We start from the raw sequence: 22,288 nt of genomic DNA on the forward strand, positions 1-22,288 counted from the left end.
GTGTTAGAACACTTAAATGGCTAATCAATATTTTATATGCAGTGAACAACAGTGGAAAATAGAAAAAGTTAGAGTAATAGAAAGTAAGGCTTGTGTTCCAGTGATTCATATGGGTCAGTTCTCTCATCGATGTCTTAGCAGTTTAAACAGATGTCTAATGCTAATGGATTTTCTTCTTTTGTGCTTAAATTCCCCTATGCTCTAGTTGGGAGGGAGGGTCTAGATCTCATATTATGTAGACAAATATCCAGCCTGCTGGCATTATTAAAAATGATCTTCTCTCTCTAAGTGCTTGAAAGCATGACAATGAGAGGGTAAATTTCATAAAAATGTCAGTGATAGCCCTTGAGGCTTATAATAGATTGCTGGGTAGGGCAAGGGGAAATGTTGTATTTTCAAGGCAGAAAGTTGTTTTTCTTTTCTGCTATCGTTTTGTTAATGAGGGACTGTAGCTGCTAATGTATCAAATAGTTGCATAACACAGTCATGACTATCTAATGCACTTTTCTAACCAAAATGTATTTTCCTTTGTCTGTTAGTTTTTCTGTATAACTCTGTGGCTATAGAAAGCCCATTTTATGTTCTAGTAAACTGCACTAATAAGATCTTGTGTTTTTATTAGTTGCACACATATACCTCAAGTGCCTTGGCTAACCAACATAAACGATCCACATCAAAGTCTCACAATGTCCATATACGTTCTACTTTCATCAGTTAATAGCAGCCTTTGAGCCCTACGCCTGTTTTTGTTTTTCCTCTCAAAACCTTGGCAATATATTGTATATTTGTCTGTCTTATTGTGCTCTAATATGGACAGCAGAAACAAATTCTTTCACTATTTACTTCCTCCTAGATGGAAAATTATTTTCCATAACTATTGTTGAAAACCTGGGCTTTATTCCATGTTCAAAAATAGAAGTGTTTTTTTCTTTTGAAGTAAACTGTGTTAGCAGGAAGAGCTAGACTGGTAACACATTTTTTTCACAGATAAGACTGCAATATGTACATCTATACCACATGGGATCTTGCGTAAACAGGTGATGTTTGTTAAAATGTGCACTTCATTAGAATAATATTTTAGGCAGGGTTTCTTGAACTTTTGTCATAGTTTTCCTCCCATTCAGGTACAGAAAGAAGGCCACTTTTTTTTAAGGGTGCAGGGAACGGTGCATGTTGGTAGCGTATTAGTTATGGCAGCCTTTTCTTTCTTTCTCTTTCTTTCTGCTGGCTTGTTTCCACTTAACTCTTCCAAAGCCAAAGTGTCTATAGGGTATACACAGTATACCAGGGGTCTCAAACTCAAATTACCACAAGGGCCACATGAGGACTAGTACATTGGCCTCAGGGCCGCATCACTGAAACCTTTTCATACAATGATACAAAAGTATAGTAAAAAATGAACTGAGACCTGTGGGGTCCTGCTGAACATATCATGGCTCGCCTGCCCTGTCAGCTACTCTGGAGGCACCAAGAAAGATTTGATCTGAAAGGGAAAATGGAGAGCCTGGGCAAGACACTTGACTCTCGCCTCCTGAGTCTACGATTTAAAACCAAACTGATGTTACATGATATGAGTTTGCTGGTCTCAGTTTAGGGTCTGGTGGTCAAGTCTCTTGTGACTCCTGTCTGTTGATTTAAAGGTAGTCTACGGCTCTGGGGCCAGAGGTATGGCAACATGTGCAGGATGCCTTTAGCCCCAGCTCTGAGCATCTGGGCTGGGGCTAAAGGCAAAGAGGACACTAGCTTCCACAAGGTGATGTTCTGTTGTAACCGTTCCTGTGGGGGAAGAGCCTCCTAGTTCGTGTACACAAAAGAATGAAAATGCTGAAGGGGCAGGCAGCAGCCAGCTGCAGTTTGTAGGCAGGGAGCATGTGCCGCATGTGAGCACATGTCTTGTAACAGGAGGTAGGAGGTGCTGTCCTGAGATAGTGGGGGATAGACGCACATTGATCTGATTCAAGTAAACAAAACCATCCAACCCGCACTTTCAAGAGAACTTCCCACCCAAATCACTCGTCCCGCAGAGCTGCAAACATTCTACCTTCGCCAGGCAGCAGCCAAAGCAGAATGCCAAACCACCTCACTCAAACAATAAACACGCTCCCTCCCTGCCCCAATTCCAACTCCTTCCCCAAATCCCTGCCCTGGCCCTGCCTCTTCCCCTGAACATGCCACGTTTCCGCTTCTCCCTCCTCGCCCCTCTTCCCGGAGCATGCAAACAGCTGTTTGGCGGCGGCTGGGCAGGAAGCTCTGGGAGGTAGGCAGAGCAGCAGGGACGTGGCATGCTCGGGGGGAGGAGGTGAAAGGGGGGAGCTTGGCCGCCGGTGGGTGCAGACCACCCACTAATTTTTCCCTGTGGGTGCTCCAGTACTGAGTCAGCACCTATGGTGGGCCCGTGGGCTGCAAGTTTGAGACTCCTGCAGTATACCATAGAACAGTAGTTCTCAACGTTTTTTTTCTGGCGACCCAATTGAAGAAAATTGTTGATGCCCATGACCCAACGGAGCTGGGGATGAGAGATTTGGGAGGGGCTCAGGGCTGGGGCAAAGAGTGTGGGTGAGGGCTGCGGGGCCGGGAATGAGAGGTTCAGGGTGTGGGAGGGGGCTCAGGGCTGGGATAGGGGGAGGGGGCTCAGGGCTTACCTCCGGTGGCTCCTGGTTGGCACAGCTGGGGTGCAGAGGCAGACTTTTCACCTGTGTTGGCACCGCTATGCCACGGAAGCAGCATGTTCAGCTCTTAGGCAGAGGCGCACAAGCGGCTCCGGGTGGCTCTCACCCGCAGCTACCGCCCCCCCCAGTGCAGAGCCGGTGCTCAGTGCGGGAGCAGCGCACGGAGCCCCGTGGCCCCCGCATCTAGGAGCCGGACCTGATGCTGGCTGCTTCCGCAGCGTGATGTTGGAACAGGTAGGAACTAGCCTGTCTTTGACGGGCAGCACCGCCGACGGGACTATTAATGGCCCGGTTGGTGGTGCTGATGAGAGCCGCTGCGACCCAATGCCTTCCATTCCACAACCCACAGTTTGAAAACCACCACCATAGAAGGTTCTGCTTTAGTAGAAAGCTTTTGGGAGAAAAAAAAATTCTTGTGCTTTTTGTACCTGAAACTTGATAAATATTATCTTAATGCTGATGCATGATATATATATAATCTTAGCCCACTTAGACTTTGTGTGTTTTCACTAATGTTTTTGGATGTCCCAATTTGTGGTTGCTGAACTTGAGACTTGTTTAAAGTAGCCTTATTTTCAGAAGGACCTTCTGGAAGTTAGGCCCCACTCAAGTGTGTCAAATTGAGCACCCCAAATCACTATTCGCTTTTAAAATGTAGGTCTGTATCTTATAGAAGTTGCTTGCTATAATCAAAGCCTTTACATGAAATCTTGGCAGATTGCATTAGTGTCCAAAGGAGGAATTCAAAGAATCTTTCTGTTAAGAGTTTCTTTGGAATCCAAGCTTCTGATAATACTTTGACACAGGTTAGTTTGGATTATAACTTAAATTTGGAGTGGGGAATTGCTTCATTATATTTCTAAGCTAAATGTAAGTGTTTAGAATTAGTTTAGTAGTTCTCTGTGTGGGTTTATTAGCACCAATAGTGACTTGATGGGATTCTAGCATAATTATCAGAGAAAACTAGCAACTCCAGTGTCTCAGAATTTCAGTAGGCTTTGATCTGACCACTCTGAATGTCTTTAGATTTGCCTGGATTTTAGCATGCCCCAGGGAAGTTTGGAAAGGTTTCCAAGTTTTTCCTGAAGTAATTGCATTGGCATTCTCAATTAGAATTGCAGTAGGCCAGCATTTTGAAAGCTGGAGGGTGCAATGCTATTCCAAATGGGACTTTGAGCAGAGGAGGGAGACAGCAGTGGGGATGTACATGGCTTTAGCACTCCAGATCCACCTACTTCTTCCCACTGCAGAAATACTTCTGCTGCAAGTAAAACAATGGTCTGTCTCTCAAAAGTCATTTGTCTTCACTTCCTGCCTTCCTAATGCAACTTAAGTGTCTAAGGCTGCAGGCTCAGCTAGCTCAAGTTTTGTTTCTCATCTTCTCTCCTTGTGGCTCCAGGGGACTCAAGCACCACAGCACGTAGCTCTTTAGGCAGGATGGGAGGGGGGAACAAAAACACCAGAAGCAAAACAAAATTATAAATCGAAAGGCAAATATGCTTAAAAGAAGAAACAAGGTATGGGAAGATAAAGCGAACAGAGATAAAAGGATGAGAGGAACATGGCTGAGGCCTGGTGAAAGTAGGGCCTGGAGGGCATCCAACCATCCATCTATCTCGAGGGGAACTGATACAAAAGAAAAAAGCAGCTTGGACACCTCTGCATTAAGCTCCTATCTAATCTTTGCTACCATCTCTGGGTTGGACTCCATTGTAGGTTTGCAGTGGATGAAGAGGTAATGTCTGATTGTTTAATCATAAACATAGTTTTAAAAGGTAAATTCACAGACTGTTTTTTAATTAATTTGTCAGAAGTTGAAAAGCTTGAGATATAGATTCTGAAGTTTGAAGAGAATTAATTCACGTCACTTTGGCTACATAGGCACCATCAGGGAATAAATGTATATAGTCCACAGTACTGTATTTTGGTATGGAGTGCTTTTTTCATGATCTTACTGTTGTATTTATTGCCACTGTAACATTCTCAGTGTAGTTTTATATGGAAATATTAATGTACTTGCATATTTGATGTAAGTTCAGTTCTGCTGCTCTGACTGCTTCTAGCATAGGATTGCCAACCCTCCAGGATCGTCCCGGAGTCTCCAGGAATTAAAGAGTAATCTTTAATTAAAGTTTGTCATGTGATGAAACCTCCAGGAATACATCCAACCTAAATTGGCAACTCTACAGGTTAATTGAATTTAAGAAATACTTTTCTTGAAGTGCAAGTGATCTGAGATCTTTAACTAACTGAAGACTGAAAAACCTAACTAACTTGGTGTGTTCTAAATACTCACCTTGCTAAATAGGAACTATTGGATAATCTCTGTGTGGGAATGGGGAGAGGGAAAGTTTTGAGTGAGGGAATAGAATAAAATACGGACAGTATAGCCATTGAATGAGGTTTCTATATTTCTCTAATTCACACTTTTAGAAAACAGTGGTTACCTTGATAATTTAGAATTGTTTGGTTCAGTCCTTGTATTTAAATAGTTAAGATATAAACACATTAATTACACATCATAAACACATACATTCACTCTGGACAGAAATATAATTCACACGTTTTATAAATGGAGAAATGTGCGTGGTTCCTCTCTCCAGTTGGCAACACTTGTGATTTTTATCATGGTTTTAGTTATACATGATGTCTTAATTTAAAGGCTCATTCCTGGAGAAAAGTGATTAAATAGATATCTCAGCTTGCAAATTTAAAAACAAAAAAAAGTTGCTTGCCCTCATAGTTGCTGAGAAAAGCCTGAAAACATGACTCAGTTGCAAGTTGAAAGCTCAAAAACCAGAAGGCAAATAAAAATAACCTTAAACTTTTATATAAATTTTTAACTATAACTAAGCCAGTCTCATGGTTTTTGGGGCCTGACATGATTTCTGAATGTTTATTGTTAGCAATACTGTTAATACTTCCGAGCACCACTGGTGGAACCTCCTACACCTTGCGTTTATATCACACTGGTCACTGTGATAACCCACCAGCTCCACTGGACAACCTCTTGTAAAGCAGGATTACTCTGGGTTGGTAGGATCAGAAAAGGTGATCTTTCCACTTCCTCTGCTTCATCTGTGTTTCCAATATAACACTTCTACCACAGCCGATCAGAAGAGACAAACTGCTGAGAATTCTAGAGAAGTAGTCACTTGCAGGAGTACAGACAGGATTTTTTTTTTTCCCTTTTGAATGTGAGATGCACAGAAGTAGAAGGAAAGAGCCCTCGAGGTGGGGGAGAGTAAGCAGAGACAAACTGAAGTGTAAATGGAACCCACAGAACTGCTTCAAAATTTCTGCTGGCAAAATAGTAGCCTGTGAATATTGAGAATCATCCCTTTTTGTTATCTGCAGCGTGGACAACACCAGCAACATATTGCTTTACAAGGGTTTCTCTTTCTATACTTGGCTGCAAGTCTAAACTTCTCTTTTGATGTTTGAACATAATCTTGAGTATTGTTTACACCCATTTCAATGTTGTTGATGATTTCTCCTTGTTCCTCCACCAGAAGCGAGATCTGGATAAACAATTCCTTCAAGTCTTTGATGTGGTTCTCCAGATTGACCAGTTCTTTGTGTCTTTGTTCAATCTCCGATAGTTGAGCTTTAGTGATTTTGACTTCAGTAAGCAGATTTTCATTGAAAATCTCCCATTTTCCTTGTTGAAGCATATCATTCACTTCTTCTTCGGAGACCTCTTTCCCAACCACGTCAAGCTGGCGGACAATGAATGTCTTGCATTTCTCCTGCTTGGCTGTTATAGCATCATTGTATGAAAGCATGGTGTTCTGGAAACGCCAGAAAAGGAACGCATGCTGAGATGTAAGGATTCTTACAATGGCAGAAGATGGCCCGTGTTCGCTTTCAGACTTCTTCACTGTTTTTGATAGTTCATCCAAGCATTTACTTACATGCTCTGCTTGTATTTTTATTTCTCTTGTAATGTTGGACTCCTTTTTAAGAACACTGAACCTTCTCATTGAGGACACAAGGCTTTTCTGCTGCTGACCAAACTTTTGAACATCCTCTGCCAAGTTACTAATTTCATCCTGAAGTCTCTGGATTTCATTTAGGTGCCTCTCAGTTATGGGCTCTTTCTCATAAATAATAGCTTGCTGTTCAAACTCTAGTTGGTCTTCTTTCACCTCAGGCACACAGCTGTTCTCTTCAGCTAGCTGCAGTTCTTTTGCTCGCAGTTTAAGTTCTTGAAGGCGGTCTTTCATTTTTTCCGCTGTGCAAGGAACAGCAAGCTAACTTTCTTTCCTTATGAGTTGATGTCACTGTAATCCTAAATGTAACAACAAGAAGAACAAAAATAACCCCTGTTTAGCAATTATTGGCACACAAACTGGCTATGCAAATGGCAGAGAGCTATTCCTGTGCACAGAGATAAAATGTCAAAAACAGCAAATGGGAGAAGATGAGCATCTGACTAAATATACCTTGTATCGGGTGATCACAGCTATTTGATAAATTGCATTTAACATGTATTGCTGACTCCTTCACCTACACCCTGCCCACTAATCTACTTCCACTAGGACTTGCTGTAAAACCCCAAGCCTTTGACTTGCTTCAAACAGATGCCAGTTGAGAGCATATCCCAGCCTTTTCACTGCAGAACTTACTCCCCAAATGTACACTGGCCTTAGGCCCAAGATGGGCTGTTCAGTCCTGTGCCAGTAGTAGTTTTATGGTTTATCTAGAAATTAAAATGGATTAGAAAATGAAGGTAGGGCATGTTTGAAAAAAAAATTGTCATAAAATAATTTACATTTTAATATGAATTCTTGGAGTGTGAGGTGAAATTCCTACTAGTGTAGTTCTGAATTTGCAGGATTAGAAACAAGAGTTTTATAGCATTCTCAGCTTCCCAATGGGCCACACAGCACTTAATTTCTAGCCCTGGGTTGTTACAAGCTAGACCTTCAAACGTGAAATGTTTTTGTTTGGAAAAGCTATTTTAGGCCTTTTGTTTAACATGATTCAGAAATCTCTGTCCCCCCTCCCTCTCCTTCCAAGGCCTGTATAGTTAAACTAAGGGGTAGCTACTTTTAAAATTCCTTTATTGTTTTGTAAGTTGTATTTGCTGCATACAGCATTCATGGTAGTATAGTTGGAAGGTTTTCTCTGTCTTTATTAGAATTACAGTAGAACCTCAGAGTTACTAACACCAGAGTTGCGAACTGACTGGTCAACCACACGCCTCCTTTGGAACTGGAAGTACCCAATCAGTCAGCAGAGACGATGGGGAAAAAAAAGAGAGGAAAAAACAAAACAAACAGTGTACAATACAGTACTATGTTAAACATAAACGTCAAAAAAATGTAAACTTACCTTTACAAAAAATATAAAGGGGGTAAGGAAACGGTTTCTGTGCTTGTTTCATTTAAATTAAGATGGTTAAAAGTAGCATTTTTCTTCTGCATAATAAAGTTTCAAAGCTGTATTGAGTCAATGTTCAGTTGTAACCTTTTGAAAGAACAACCACATTTTATTCAGTTACGAACAATCTCCATTCCTGAGGTGTTTGAATCACTGAGGTTCTACTGTACCTGCTTAACATATTCATAGCTTTATTAGTCACATGTTGTAGAACTATCTCAAGCTAATAAGGTTTATATCAGACCAGGACATCCTATATTCTCTTCCTCTCTGTGAGTCTCTCCTATAATTTTTAATGGAAAATGAATTTGATTCTAGTTTCTAATCACATTACTCCACAAGCTTTTCATTTCAAGCATAGAAACCTAACTAGAATATACCAGATATAGTCAAGGAGGTACTTGGAACCCATTTGAGGATTATCTATATTAAAAATAGTCATGTTCTTCTGATACTAAGGTTATAGCACAGACTAGGATTTAACTGCAAATCTGAGGAATTTATCTTTCAAATGACACATGGGACAACCTTGAACTAGGCTTCCTAGTGACCGAGGATGTGGAAAAAGCTCATGTACTCAATGTTTGTTTTTTTTTTTTTTTTTTTTTTTTTGGCCTCTGTCTTCACAAACAAGGTCAGCTCCCAGACTGCTGCACTGGGCAGTATGGGGAGGAGGTGACAAGCCCTCTGTGGAGAAAGAAGTGGTTTGGGACTATTTAGAAGAACTGGACGAGTGCAAGTCCATGGGGCCGGATGCACTGCATCCGAGGGTGCCAAAGGAGTTGGCGGATGTGATTGCAGAGCCATTGGCCACTATCTTTGAAAACTCATGGCGATTGGGGGGAGGTCCCGGATGACTGGAAAAAGGCTAATGTAGTCCCCATCTTTAAAAAAAGGAAGGAGGAGGATCCAGGGAACTACAGGCCAGTCAGCCTCACCTCAGTCCCTGGAAAAATCATGGAGCAGGTCCTCAAGGAATCAATTCTGAAGCACTTAGAGGAGAGGAAAGTGATCAGGAACAGTCAGCATGGATTCACCAAGGGCAAGTCATGCCTGACTAACCTAATTGCCTTCTATGAAGAGATAATTGGGTCTGTGGATGAGGGGAAAGCAGTGGATGTGTTATTTCTTGACTTTAGCAAAGCTTTTGATACGGTCTCGCACAGTATTCTTGCCAGCAAGTTAAAGTAGTATGGGCTGGATGAGTGGACTATAAGGTGGATAGAAAGCTGGCTAGATCGTTGGGCTCAACGGGTAGTGATCAATGGCTCCATGTCTAGTTGGCAGCTGGTATCAAGCGGAGTGCCCCAAGGGTCGGTTTTGTTCAATATCTTCATTAATGATCTGGAGGATGACGTGGACTGCACTCTCAGCAAGTTTGCAGATAACACTAAACTGGGAGGAGTGGTAGATACGCTGGAGGGTAGGGATAGGATACAGAGGAACCTAGGCAAATTAGAGGATTGGGCCAAAAGAAACCTGATGAGGTTCAACAAGGACAAGTGCAGAGTCCTTCACTTAGGACAGAAGAATCCCATTCACTGTTACAGACTAGGGACTGAATGGCTAGGAAGCAGTTCTGCAGAAAAGGACCTAGGGGATACAGTGGACGAGAAGCTGGATATGAATAAACCTTGTTGCCAAGAAGGCTAATGTCATTTTGGGCTGTATAAGTAGGCGCATTGCCAGCAGATCGAGGGACGTGATCATTTCCCTCTATTCGACATTGGTGAGGCCTCATCTATGTCCAGTTTGGGGCCCCACACTAGAAGAAGGATGTGGAAAAATTGGAAAGAGTCCAGTGGAGGGCAACAAAAATGATTAGGGGGCTGTAGCACATGACTTATGAGGAGAGGCTGAGGGAACTGGGATTGTTTAGTCTGCAGAAGAGAAGAATGAGGGGGGATTTGATAGCTGCTTTCAACTACCTGAAAGGGGGTTCCAAAGAGGATGGATCTAGACTGTTCTCAGTGGTGGCAGATGACAGAACAAGGAATAATGGTCTCAAGTTGCAGAGGGGGTGGTTTAGGTTGAATATTAGGAAAATCTTTTTCACTAGGAGGGTGGTGAAGCACTGTTACCTAGAGAGGTGGTGGAATCTCCTTCCTTAGAGGTTTTTAAGGTCAGGCTTGACAAAGCCCTGGCTGGGATGATTTAGTTGGGACTTAGTCCTGCTTTGAGCAGGGGGTTGGACTAGATGACCTCCTGAGATCATCTAGTCAAGGGAAATGGGTATAGTCTATATTTTGTCCTCTGAAGCCTGGCATTGTGGCATCTTCTCTTTCTGGAACTGGGTAAGTGCCATGTAATAGGTATGTTTTAAGAGGTTTAAGTTCTATTTGATTTTTTTATTTTGGTACAGCACTCTGATTTTAATTAACTTAATGTATGAATTTTTTATTCATGTAAGTATGTAAGGTGTGTAGATTAGTCCCTTAGAAAATGAATTTCCTGTAGTCTTTTCAGCTGCTCCTTCAAAATGATCTTGAAGAGGCAGCGTTCCACCCTTTCCTGTGCCTGTGTTCTCTATCATCTGTGGACAACTAAAAATCAGCTTCAGCAGTGTTGCCTATTCCTACTATCAGCCCTCAATCATTCTTCAAAAAAAATTATAGCAGGATTTTGGAAGGGAATGAAACCAATGTCTGATGATGCAACTTTAACAAAACAGCACACTTGGAGTGAAGCTTTCTTTGAATGTTTAGCTTACACTGTCTTTGGAGTGTAATAGTTTTAAAGTATTTAGTTAAATGTTATACTGTACGGGTCATTACGTAAGCAGAGCCCCAGATGACTGCTTGTGTTTCTTGTGCTTATTGCTGTCTCTCAGACTCATAGGGGCTTTCAAATAGTGGTAATCTTAAACAGTGTGGTGAAAAACCTTATATGGACTGGAATCTCAAATGTGGAATTGACATGTTTTAATGTAGTGGCATTTTCGTGGCTGTTTCAGTACTACTGCTATTAAGCCCTCTTCTCCTCTTCCTACACCCCCGCTCCCTATCAAAGGAGAAAATAATTTATGGGCTTGTTTTTACAGTAGAATCTCAGTTCCCAGCTACCGCTCTGGAATAGGACTTGGGGTAACTGTCTAGTTCAGGATTTTTGTGCAAGTACAGCATAATGATAAAGTTGTATAGTACCTGATGACCTTACATTTGGAGCTACTAGTGTAAAATTCATTTTAATGTCACAGAGCTTTAGTCAGCCCAAATATTTTTCCAGAGGACTTCTACAACATGACTCTGAAACTTTTCTGGAATTAAACATTGGTTATACTAGATCTGAGATGAGGGATATATTTAAATTATAAACCAAAGATAACTACACTTAGGAGTGTAAATTACACAAGCATCATTAAATGTGAAGTTAGTGACTTTCTTTAATAAATTGTTTATATGTTGAATGGGAAATATATGTTCTATATATAGAATGGAAAATAAATTGTTTATATCTAGACCAATTTAGGATTTTCTTTAAGTTAATGTCTAAATTTGTTCATGTTGATTCCAAACTGCTGCTTTGTCTATCAGGATAACGAGTTGTCAACCTGATACAGCTACGTTAGATGCAACAGAGCAACAAATTACCAAGAGTAGATTACTTCTGGGTTAAATTATATTTATAATCTTTTCTGTGAATGAACAGGAACCTTAGGTCAAGTCAGCAAAACAGGTATGTACATTTGGGATGTGAACTCAGATATCAACCAGCTAGTGCTGTAGTACTGTTTTTATTAAAGTTTGGCTAGTAGAAATTTCTCATCATGTGCCTTGAAGAAAAACACAACACTCCCCACTCTCCTTTAACTCAAAAATGACTAATAAGATTTTGCTCAAATTTCCAAAAACCTTACTATCTGGCAAAAAGCAAGAATGGAAAATTTCAAAGAGGTGAAGACTGAAGGAAGAGAGGAGCATGTGGTAATGGAGTTGTAAAAGAAACTTCTGTGCGTCCTTAGCTACAGAGGTCATGACTGCCTGCTGTGACAAAGGATAAATGATAAAAACTTACTGTAAACTGTTCACTGGTCCTTACATAACTATACAGAGTACCATGACTACAGTCATGGTCCCTTGTTTGGCTCTGAAATCCTTTTCATTGTGTCTACAGAGATGATCTGAATGTTCTAACAGTTAGCATTTAGATAGGGTTTACTCTCTGTTACCTTTACCTTTGGGATAAACTTCTCACTGGTAGCAAAAATGGACGATTTGTGCAGACTGGGACACTACATCTCCCTTTCTATAGACTTAATAGGGAGAGTTCAAGTGCGTCCTATCTTGAAATGTTCCCACCACCCTTAATTGAAGTGTACCTTTTGCACAAGGTTAATTTTCAGATGAACTTCACCAATTAGATCAGAACACGTTAGAATATATGAAGCAAGTTACGTTTTTAAAGCCTTTCTGTAATGTTATCAGAGTTCACCATCATACTGCCAAGATTCAACTCCATAACCTTCAAATAATTCAAAATTGCTTAGAGTTACTGCGTAAAGAGTTGCCTCCACAGTTAGTAAGTGTAAACTAGTAGAATGTAATAACATTTTTGCTGTTTTTTTGGTAGTGACCGGACAACTTTTTTTTTTTAAATCATCAATATATTAAAAAAAAAGATCTTTAACAATCAAGTTCAGTATTATAGCATCTGAGTAGTGACACACGTAATGACAGCAAAGGAGTGATTCCTATAAATTGTCAGTATGCAAAACACCTTTTGTATATATTTACACAGTAGTGTGAACACCTTAAATAATAGTACAGTTGTAGTTTCTCTTATCCCTAGTCTACACTTAAGGTCCCTAAATACATTTTTGAATAATGAAAAGTTATGAAACTGAACACTTGTGAATATATTTCCAACAAACTCTTAAATATGCCTGTCCACAGGAAGATTTAACAGGAAATCAAACAACAATAAATGTAAACTGTGTTCAGACTTTTTGCTGCGGGGCATAAGTAATTGAAGTAAAGATAGATACTGTATCCTAGCATTGGTAGTCTCCCCATGTTCTCCTTGATTTTTCTTGTTTTTTGCTGTTATCTTCGTTTTTTTGTGATACAATGTAATATTTTTCTAAGAGCCAACAAATCCAGCAGTGTCAGTGTTTTGGTAATGTACAAAGACTTAAGATCAGGCAAGCTTGTTAATCTACTGGAAAACATTATTTTGCCCAAACAAAGAAGCCCTTGCATGATGTATTCATGTTGTTGCAATAATTCCTTAGCATAGCTAAACTTAGTGTACATCTGCCCCTAGTAGAAGACGTGATTCGTTAAAGATAACATTCTTTTGAAATGTTTCAGAATTGCTTGGCACCATTTAGACTGCTCCAGGGAAAGTTCAGATTGGGGCATGTGAAAGTAATCGGGAGTGCTGAATAAAACTTCAGAGAAGTGACCTGAAAATCTGTTTTAGCATAACCTAACACATCTGTTGACCCGTGTTAATTTAGTATGATTTAAGAAGCCTATAATTAAAAGGCAAGTTATAAGGGTACACCATTGGTGGTAATGGAAGGTGGCAAAATAGAGCTTTTGTGAAGCTGAATGATTTGCAGTTAATTGGAAAACTTTAAAACAGGCAGTCACCATGTTACCCCTTCAAAACCAGTTATAATCATAATGAAACGTTGGCTGCCAATTCAGTGTTAGTGTAAACATGCAATGGCAGAAAAATAGTGTTTTGGGATTTTGTGTGTTTTTAAAAAACTGTCTACTTAATTTCCATGTATTTGAGTGACATTATCTTCAAATTGGGGAATGCACTCTTCCTTATAGGAAAATGTAGTGATAGTATGTGAATATCCTGGGACTGTGTACTGGAATATTCAGAATACTAGTCTCCTATCTTTCCCTACACGCTCACAGATTGAGCAATTAGTGTTCAAATATTAAACTCACAGAGTTAAGAGGAAAACACTTTAAGTAGCTATTAATAATTGGATGACTTTGTGTTTTTATTTTACTGTCTTAGTGGGAATGGAATGTAGGCAATTGAAACTTATTTCCATATCTTACATCCTTTCAGCCTAGCCCTTGCCTGCAGACACTGCTTGCCAATTAAGCTTCTCAGTGTGTTGGCAACTAATTCAGAAGTTTCAGATAAATACAGTTGACAAGTTGAAGTGGGGGATAGGTAGATTGTGTAACTGCTGGCAGTCTCATTATGCTATGGCTCAAAACAAGCGGTGTAAGTGCTCAGTATTTTCAGTCAAACACAGTGCAGCCTTGAATGGCTGCAAACACAGCTGATATCCATTTCTAACGTGGTTCCAAGCTATATTACAACTGTGTTCAGAAACAACGGTATAGACTATATGAGAGAGAAGAACCCTGCATCACAGTTGCTTTTGAGCACAGTGGCTGTGAGCAGAGTTTTAAGAGTGTAGTGTGATCTGGAGTCCAAGTCGTCATTCTTAGGTGCGTCATATTAGTAGTGCAAGAATAGGCTCGTTGAGATGTGCAACATTTGAAATGCCTGTAGTTAAAATATTTTTTGGTCCACATGGGAAAAATTAGATTAGATCTGAATTTTCAGTTTATTTAACAGCTTTGCTTGCGTATTTTCTCACGAAATTGGAGAACAATTTGTTACGCTTTCAACATTTTGCTGTAGAATCTTCCAGTGAGATTACCCCTAATGCTGCATTAAAGTAGATACAGAAGAAAAATTAAGTGCAGGCACAGGTTTTCTTTTTTTAATTTAAAACATCTTGCTCACAGGATATGCAGGCTATTTTTTTTGTTTATCAGATGGTAAGCAGGCTTGATGACTATTTCCTCTATTAAAAAAAGTCACTGCTTTAAAATGTTAAACAAGCTGATATTCATGGGAAAATAGTAAATTGTATTGGAACAAGTCACATTTTCTGCTTCTGTGCCAAATTCAATCCAGTTAGACCAGCTTCTATTTTTGAAACACTGCTGCATTTGTGCATATTGTAAAAAATGAATTATTCACTATAAACACTCTGGGTATCTGTGTGTTATATGTTGTGCAATAAAAGGAATGTAGCAAACAGAGGGACTCTGTGAAGGTTGTTCAGCCTGAAAAAACATACCCGCTTGAACAGGCTTTATATACTGAAGGTTGTTATAGTGTATTAAACTGCACTGCACGTTTGTAGTGCAACATCGTTGTCCATTGTGTTGAAAAAGTAACAGTAGTGGGCAATAATGCTGACGTTAGAAATCTGATGCTTGGAGCTTACATTAAGAACGTGACAGTCAACTGGGATCATACCGGAGCAAGTGCTTTGGGGGCTATTTGTCCATACAGCTGTCCTAGCTTGCTGTGGGTAGGCTCTGCCGCTGACTCCTTATAGGGTTGTTAATAGAGGATCAGGGCTCTGATGTGAGCAGAAAGTGGTGAATTTGTGCGAGGTTGAATATTTAGATACTTGGTGATTAGCATGAGTAGGTTTTGAGGAGAAGTGAGTGCAGTGTGTGAAACTGGGAGTGGGATTAAAGAGGACAGTTGTGAAGGGAAAACAAGGAAGAAGCTTTGTTAAGAGCTGAAAGGGCTAGTGATATTAATGAGAGGGTTGTTTGAAGGTGTGAGGGATGAGTGGGAAGTTCTGGATATGACGGACAGGGGAAAAAGTGATCTCTTTGGACATAATAGTAGGGATTGAGGGTTCCTGAGGGAATGGTAAACTCCAGGAGAGGGAACTGCAGAATTTTGTAAAACCATTATATTCTGGTAAGAATGAGAATTATTGTAAGTTGCTAGCCTTGAGATGCTGGGTGGAGGAGGGGATTGTGAGCAGCTGAGATAGTACAGGGTCGAGAATGGGCTGAAGCACTAACATTAGTGGAATGTGAAGAAATGGTGGCTGGTGCAAGTCATAGTCTGTAAGCTTTTATGCCTTCAAAGTACTCTACAACAGCTGATCCTCCACATGTTCCTGTGAGGTAAATGTTTTATTGCCTCTATTTACAGTTGGGGAAACTGAGATAAGTAATGAAGTATCTTGTACACATTTTTGTCATTGGCAAAACCAGGATTTGGATTAGAAACCTGCAAGTTTTGGATCCTTTATTTTAAACATTGCCATAATAATAATTGTCACAATTCCCATGCGTACAGATAGCAGTTGTGCTGTATCTCACCGTTTCTTTGGGTAATGGAAAGTGAGAAGTGCATGCAGTATGGACTTCCAGAACTCAACACTAACAGCCTGGAGGTGGCCTTTTGTTGTTAAACGTACACTGCACCTGGAAGTCCAGACTGACAAACTACTCTTTTTACTAACCGCAGAAACAGGCAATCTGTGTAACGGGAGTGAATAAACCTAATTAGAAACAAGAATGGAGCTTTTTAAAGTTTCTAACATGGCTTTTACCGTAGCTAACATCCCAACTTTAAAAATGTCTTAATGTTGTCAGTGCCCCTTTTTGAAAACCCTGCCAGTTTTTTAAAATGAGTAATGGAGATGCTGACCTTTCTTCAGTTAATTTGTGGCTACAAAATGGAGTAGCTTCACCTTTACTTGATTGTTAATGCAAATGTGATACAACTACAAATCATAAAACTTCCCCAATGAAAATTAGGCAAACCTCAGCTGCAATGGTGACTATTTTGGAAGCTCAGCCACTGCTATACTTTGAGGGCAAGAAAGCCGGGTAGCATGGGAGATGGGTGAAATCAATGCATTTAATTTCTGTGGCATCTCGGAGCTACCCAGACCATTCAAGGTTTGCTCTCTTGACTTATACAACTGAAGACTAAAAATTCATACTCTGTAGATTGCCAACTAGTGCTTGGTCCCATTTCACAGCTGCCAGACCAGAATGCTGACATTGTCCCCGTGAAACAGAGCTTTACTAAAGTATGAAAGAGCTTTCCAGACAACTTTCAGTATTTTCATCAAAAGAACTGCACTGTGCAAAGAGCACACATCAACTGTATGCTGACTCCACAATCAAGCTCTCTATCCAAGTACAGTAGAGCAGAGGCAGTAGTAGTGTAACCACCTGCACTGCTCTGCTTCTGGGGGTGAGAGAGATCTTAAACCAACCCATGGCCCCTACGCTAACAAACCTGACAAGTTTTTGTGGACACAGTTATATGAGGATGTAGCCGAAACCCCCCAATTCACTTTACATTGGCCACCCAACTAGCTGTCAGATGATCTGGGTCAAATAGGCTCCAATGAGCTACAGGTGAAAGGCTTTATATCCCATTACCCAATTTCTACAAGGCTAGAGCTGGATTATTTAGTCTTCAGTTTTTGTCTGTGGAAGGTTTCCAGTTCCTTCTCCTTTATAATGTGTTTACATATAGTTTAAATCCTGTGCATAGACATATGAAAATACCAGTTACTGTCTATTGTCTGTCTGCCCTTCAGCCGGAATCCTTGTGTTGAACTCAGAGTTCTCTCTGGATAGAGCCTGTTTGATCGGGCAATCATGATTCAAATAGTTCAGGGTGGAGAGCTTTGAGAAAACACTCCCAGTAAATGAAAACAGGATTCAGAAGTGAGGTGGGAATGATTCACAGGTTAAGTTGTTCTAAGTCAGTAGTTCCCAAACTGGGGTTCATGAACCCCTGGGGGTTCACGAAATGTTACAGGGGGTTTTGGGGGGAAAATTCCCTAATGGCGGACTGAGCTGTCCCTAGGGACCTCAGGCAGCATGGGACCAGCAGCCCAAAGCCCCTGGACTTCCAAGAGCTAAGCAGATCAAAGCAAGCATATCTATCACACTGAAGAGATTTAAACTTCAAGGCTCCTTATAAGAAAAGGAAATTGAGGTGGATATTTTTTGCTGTTTTTAAAATGAAATAGGCAGCTAGTGTTGTTTTTAAAATTATTATGAAGAATAAGTTTAAGCTTTGTTGTAACGTGCGTTGTCTGCCTGGACTGCTCAAGACCTGAATGCTTGTGTAGGAGGAACTTTTTGAGTTGACTTCTTAAATACCTTCCTGCTGTTTCACATCTGATACTCCTTGATGAAACATAGGAGCCTTGTCTTATAACAGGCTTATTTAAAGTGATACAAGCTACAAAAGTGAGATGTTGGAAGAGTGTTGCCGTTTTCATAATGTAATAAAAATACTGTAATGATAAATAATAATTAATAATGAATAGTATGTAATAAGCATGTCATAAAAACAAATTGTGTATTTCCAAGATCACTGCTTTTATAATTTATACTCTCGTAAAGGAGAAAATCCCTGGAAATATTCATTTTTAGGAGAGGGTTCGCGAGACTTGACATTTTCATGAAAGGGGTTCACAGGTTGTTAAAGTTTGGGAACCACTGTTCTAAGTGAAACAAGAGTTAGAATTGTCATTATCATGATTACTTCAAGTGGTAGCCTAAGAAAGGAGCTGCATTAGACATGGCTACAAATATAACTAACACAGAGAGAGATTATTACTGTATTTCTAAGTATACCCTATATTTAGAGGTGCTGGAGTTGACTGTGGAGAATCTTGAATTGGATAAAGTGGATTCTCTTTAATCTCCTACCAAATGCACGTATACGAACTCTCCATTCCATCCCCTTAGCAGGTGGATTGTACTGCAGCACCTTCCTTCAAGGCATATCATGCCATCAGTTTTTCAGGATAACTCACTATTTTAAATGGGAGTCCCAGTTTGAGAGGTAAAGTAGTATAATTCACTGTCTTTGAGAAAGAAATGTCAGTGCCAATTTATTGGTAAATACAAAAAAGGCAATGATGGATTATGTGACTCTCACTTCTCAACAAATCCAGAACGTACTGTAAACTGAGTCTGTTACTTTGGAAATAGAGGCTAGGAGACTACTTATAGCTAAAAATTTATTGTAGATAGCTAATTTCATTTTGTAATATTTTACTTGGTTAATATCTGTTAAAGGTGTCCTGCAAAGAGGGGAGATGGGAATCAAGGGAGGCTTGCTTTCTAGGTCCTTCATAATATATAAAGAGGACTGAAAGTGTGAATTTTTGTATGTTGGTATTTCTAACATACAAAACAATCAGTATAGTCTTGTCTTCCATGACTTTGCCAGAGATTTCATTGGAAGACTAAAAAATTTACAGTGGGAGCTTACTAAGCCCTTAGTTGAAGGGGAAAGGATGTGGAATCTAAATAAATCTTTCCTCTCAACTGTAGGCCAGGTGTTTGAGTTAAATAGGCATTAATGAAAAACACAGTGTAAACAGGGAATAAAAATCCTTTCCTGCTGAGGTTTCACTTTCCTGGTATTAGTAGGAGTAGGTCATTCTATTAGTTGTCCATATGGCCTTGTGGGAAGAACAGGGTAAAGAAGACCTGAATTTCTAATGTTATAAACAACACCACCACCAAATTGAACACACTTTTCTTTAATACATAAATTTATTTTAATTATTAATATAATTAATAAATTCAGGCCTTCTCTGTATATCATGAAGTGCAGAAAAGCACAACCAACTTGCTTTTCCTTTGCCGATCATTGTTATGATCAGATCTCCTCTGTGCATTCGCATGCACATACCTCTCCTTTGTTTTTCCCACTACATATGGTAAGAATCTTGGTTAATATGCTACCTTGGCTGAGGGGAGAGAGAGAGAGACCAGTATCCATGATCTCTAAATGAAACCACTGTTGCTCATGGAAATACATTCCTATTGAATTACACCTCTACCCCAATATAATGCTGTCCTCGGGAGCCAAAAAATCTTACCGTGTTATAGGTGAAACTGCGTTATATCAAACTTGCTTTGATCCGACGGAGTGTGCAGCCCTCCCCTCCCCTCCCCCCAGAGCACTGCTTAACCGCGTTATATTCGTATTCATGGTATATCGGGTCATGTTATATCGGGGTAGAGGTGTACTACTGCTATTGCTAGCATTTCTGATACTGTACATTTTCTGAGTTTTTGGTACCCTTCACTGTTCATGATTTTTGATGGGCAGTATTATTAGAATTTTGGGCAGTACAGAGGCTTTAGAATCAATTAGAGAGAAATCACATTTGTAGGCAATACACGATTTATCTTGTCAGGTCAAATTGGGTCCAAAATTTTAGGTTCTATAGTCACAGGCTTTTACAAAAATTATTCCACATAGGAATGTTTTTAAGATACTACTTAAAAAAAATCCATTGGCAAGATAGGAGTCAATATACTCCTTCAGTATTTACATTGCAGCATTGTGCTTATGCATGAAAATCAGTGGATCTTGACCCAGGCTGAGAGGCAAAAAACAGAGAAAAGTAAAATTGGTTTTGTAAAATTCTTTCATGTATGATGGAGCTTGAAATATAAATAAAGAAATGTGCAACCTGACATTAATTTGAAAGTGTCCTTTTTCCATATTTGGATCAATCCACTAAACCATCTCTTGTATTTCAAAAACACGTAGCATTCAGATTTTTGTTTTCTGTTGCTCAGGTTTCTAAATTTTAGAAATAACTTACTCCTTGATTTGCCTATTTTGTATTGTTATGAGGCATTCAGATTTTGCCTATAGGTAGACAAGCATTCAGTCAAAAGTTCTGTTCATGTATCAGCAATACTTTTCTTAAATGCCAGATGCATGATGTCAGTGCTACTAAACGTACACAAACACTCCCTTTCCCATGACTCTTCAAATAAAGTTCAAAAGCTCTAGTCGTCATAAAAATCCTAATTGATCTAAGTTTTAGTGCTTTTACTTTAACATATGCAGAAGTAAATATGTTAATATGCAATCTTAAGAGAAACCCAAGTATCTTAATAGAAAATTAAAATAAGTATGCTCTTCTGTGTATACAGTTTTTCACTTGGTAAACTTAATTTGACAAACTGAGTGAAGCACTCTGCCGGTATATCATTTCAAGTGTGTTTTGATGTACGCCTCTCACAGTTTTAAACATGAACCTTCCTAATAAAAGATTCTACTGACTTGGAAAATTAAAAGCAAGTCCTTTCCTTTAAGGTGATTCTGGCACACTTCCAGAAAAATAAATTTATGCATTAAAACTTGTCTCACAAATTAGCATTCATATATACATGAGCAGTAAAACTGTTGAGAGCATATTTACTAGTAGCACTATCAAATTCTGAGCAGGGGAGACATCCACTATTTGTGTATCTTCACACTTAGTTATTTCATTTTAAACTGTACTGTATACTGTTTCTGTAATATTTGCAACTATTAATGCAAAATAAAACCAACTGTTTACCTTATAATCCTGTGCTGGTGGCAGTCTTTTTTTTTCGTTTTGTTTTGTTCTTCAGTGCAGTAATCCTACTTCTAAGGGTAAACTTCAGTGTATCCTGAAAAGTATGATTTTGACCATTTGTTTAAGTAATGCGTCTTGAGTGCCTTTCTGTTAAACAGTTTCTGCATGCCTGCTCCTCCTAGTTCTTAAATAATCATCTGGAGAGTGCATCTCGGAGACCTGTGGTATGAGAAGCTGACTCCTTGCAATGTAGTATTACAGTAGAGAGCAAACTGGTTACTTTGCTCTTAGGGAATCTGGTTCTGCCGGTTGGAGACTCAGCCTTGCGTTAGAGGAGGTTCATTTTATTATAATTGGCCAATAGCAGAAAGTTCCTGTGACTAGCTTCTTAGATACAGTATTTGTAGGCTGGAAGTACAGTAATGGCTGTTAAGTACAATATTCATTTAAAACAAAATAAAAACCAAAAACTTCCTTGAACAGGAATTGGAAGTTCTACGTTGAAGGGTCGCAGACCTATTCACAAAACTAGTTTGGAAGGGTAGGCCCCACAACAGTCAGTATTTTAAAAGTCTTTAACTCAGTTCATAAATTCAATCCAAAGATAACACACAGGAAAAAGTACACCAGTGTTGACATGTTTAGGCTTGTCAGAATTCAATTTTCATTTATTTTTTATTTCAGTGGATGATATCAGTGTTTATTTTTAAGTTTTTTTTTTTATAAATTTTAAATTTTCACAGCTGTGGGAAATTATGGGAAATAATGTCAAATTTAAAAAGTTAAAGCTTATACCCATTTAAAACACACATTGTCAGCATCACATGTCATAGTGTACAAAATAAATATACTTCAATCAAGCTAAGTTCTCAAACAGCATTTTTCTTTCTTTGCCCATCTGTAAGTTTTGATGATCATCAATGGAAGTATTTTTTCATCTTTTTGTGTATGATGAAATCTATATTTGCCAACATTTACCAGTAAAAATCTAATCCCTCCAAGCATACGTAGGTTGTATCATCTTAATCAGTTCTCTTCACCAGTTGTATCCTCTTCTCTGGCTCTTTACCTTATCCAACAGATATAA

General features: G+C 39.4%; 2 protein-coding genes across 7 annotated transcripts in view; one reads left to right on the forward strand and one right to left on the reverse strand.

Moving 5' to 3' along the window:
• Positions 1–22,288, forward strand: part of ARL13B (ADP ribosylation factor like GTPase 13B) — a 78,467-nt gene that overhangs the window by 17,674 nt on the left and 38,505 nt on the right. The window lies entirely within an intron of this gene.
• On the reverse strand, positions 5,059–21,456 carry STX19 (syntaxin 19). Of its 2 annotated transcripts, XM_054046105.1 has the most exons (3): positions 21,202–21,456; positions 8,007–8,141; positions 5,059–6,960 (listed from the first exon to the last, which is right to left on the reverse strand). In XM_054046105.1, exon 3 carries the CDS (start codon positions 6,893–6,895, stop codon positions 6,017–6,019), a length of 879 nt encoding a protein of 292 aa, XP_053902080.1. In that variant the 5' UTR covers positions 6,896–6,960; positions 8,007–8,141; positions 21,202–21,456; the 3' UTR covers positions 5,059–6,016. The 2 variants fall into 2 exon arrangements, with proteins under 2 accessions (XP_053902080.1, XP_053902071.1); XM_054046096.1 differs by lacking the exon at positions 8,007–8,141.

Source organism: Malaclemys terrapin, chromosome 1 (assembly GCF_027887155.1).
Source record: "Malaclemys terrapin pileata isolate rMalTer1 chromosome 1, rMalTer1.hap1, whole genome shotgun sequence".
Taxonomy (NCBI): Eukaryota; Metazoa; Chordata; order Testudines; family Emydidae; genus Malaclemys; species Malaclemys terrapin.

Bases quoted from the DNA above. Each gene is read 5' to 3' on its own strand.
- STX19 (XM_054046096.1), bottom strand. From the start codon at position 6,895: ATGAAAGACCGCCTTCAAGAACTTAAACTGCGAGCAAAAGAACTGCAG.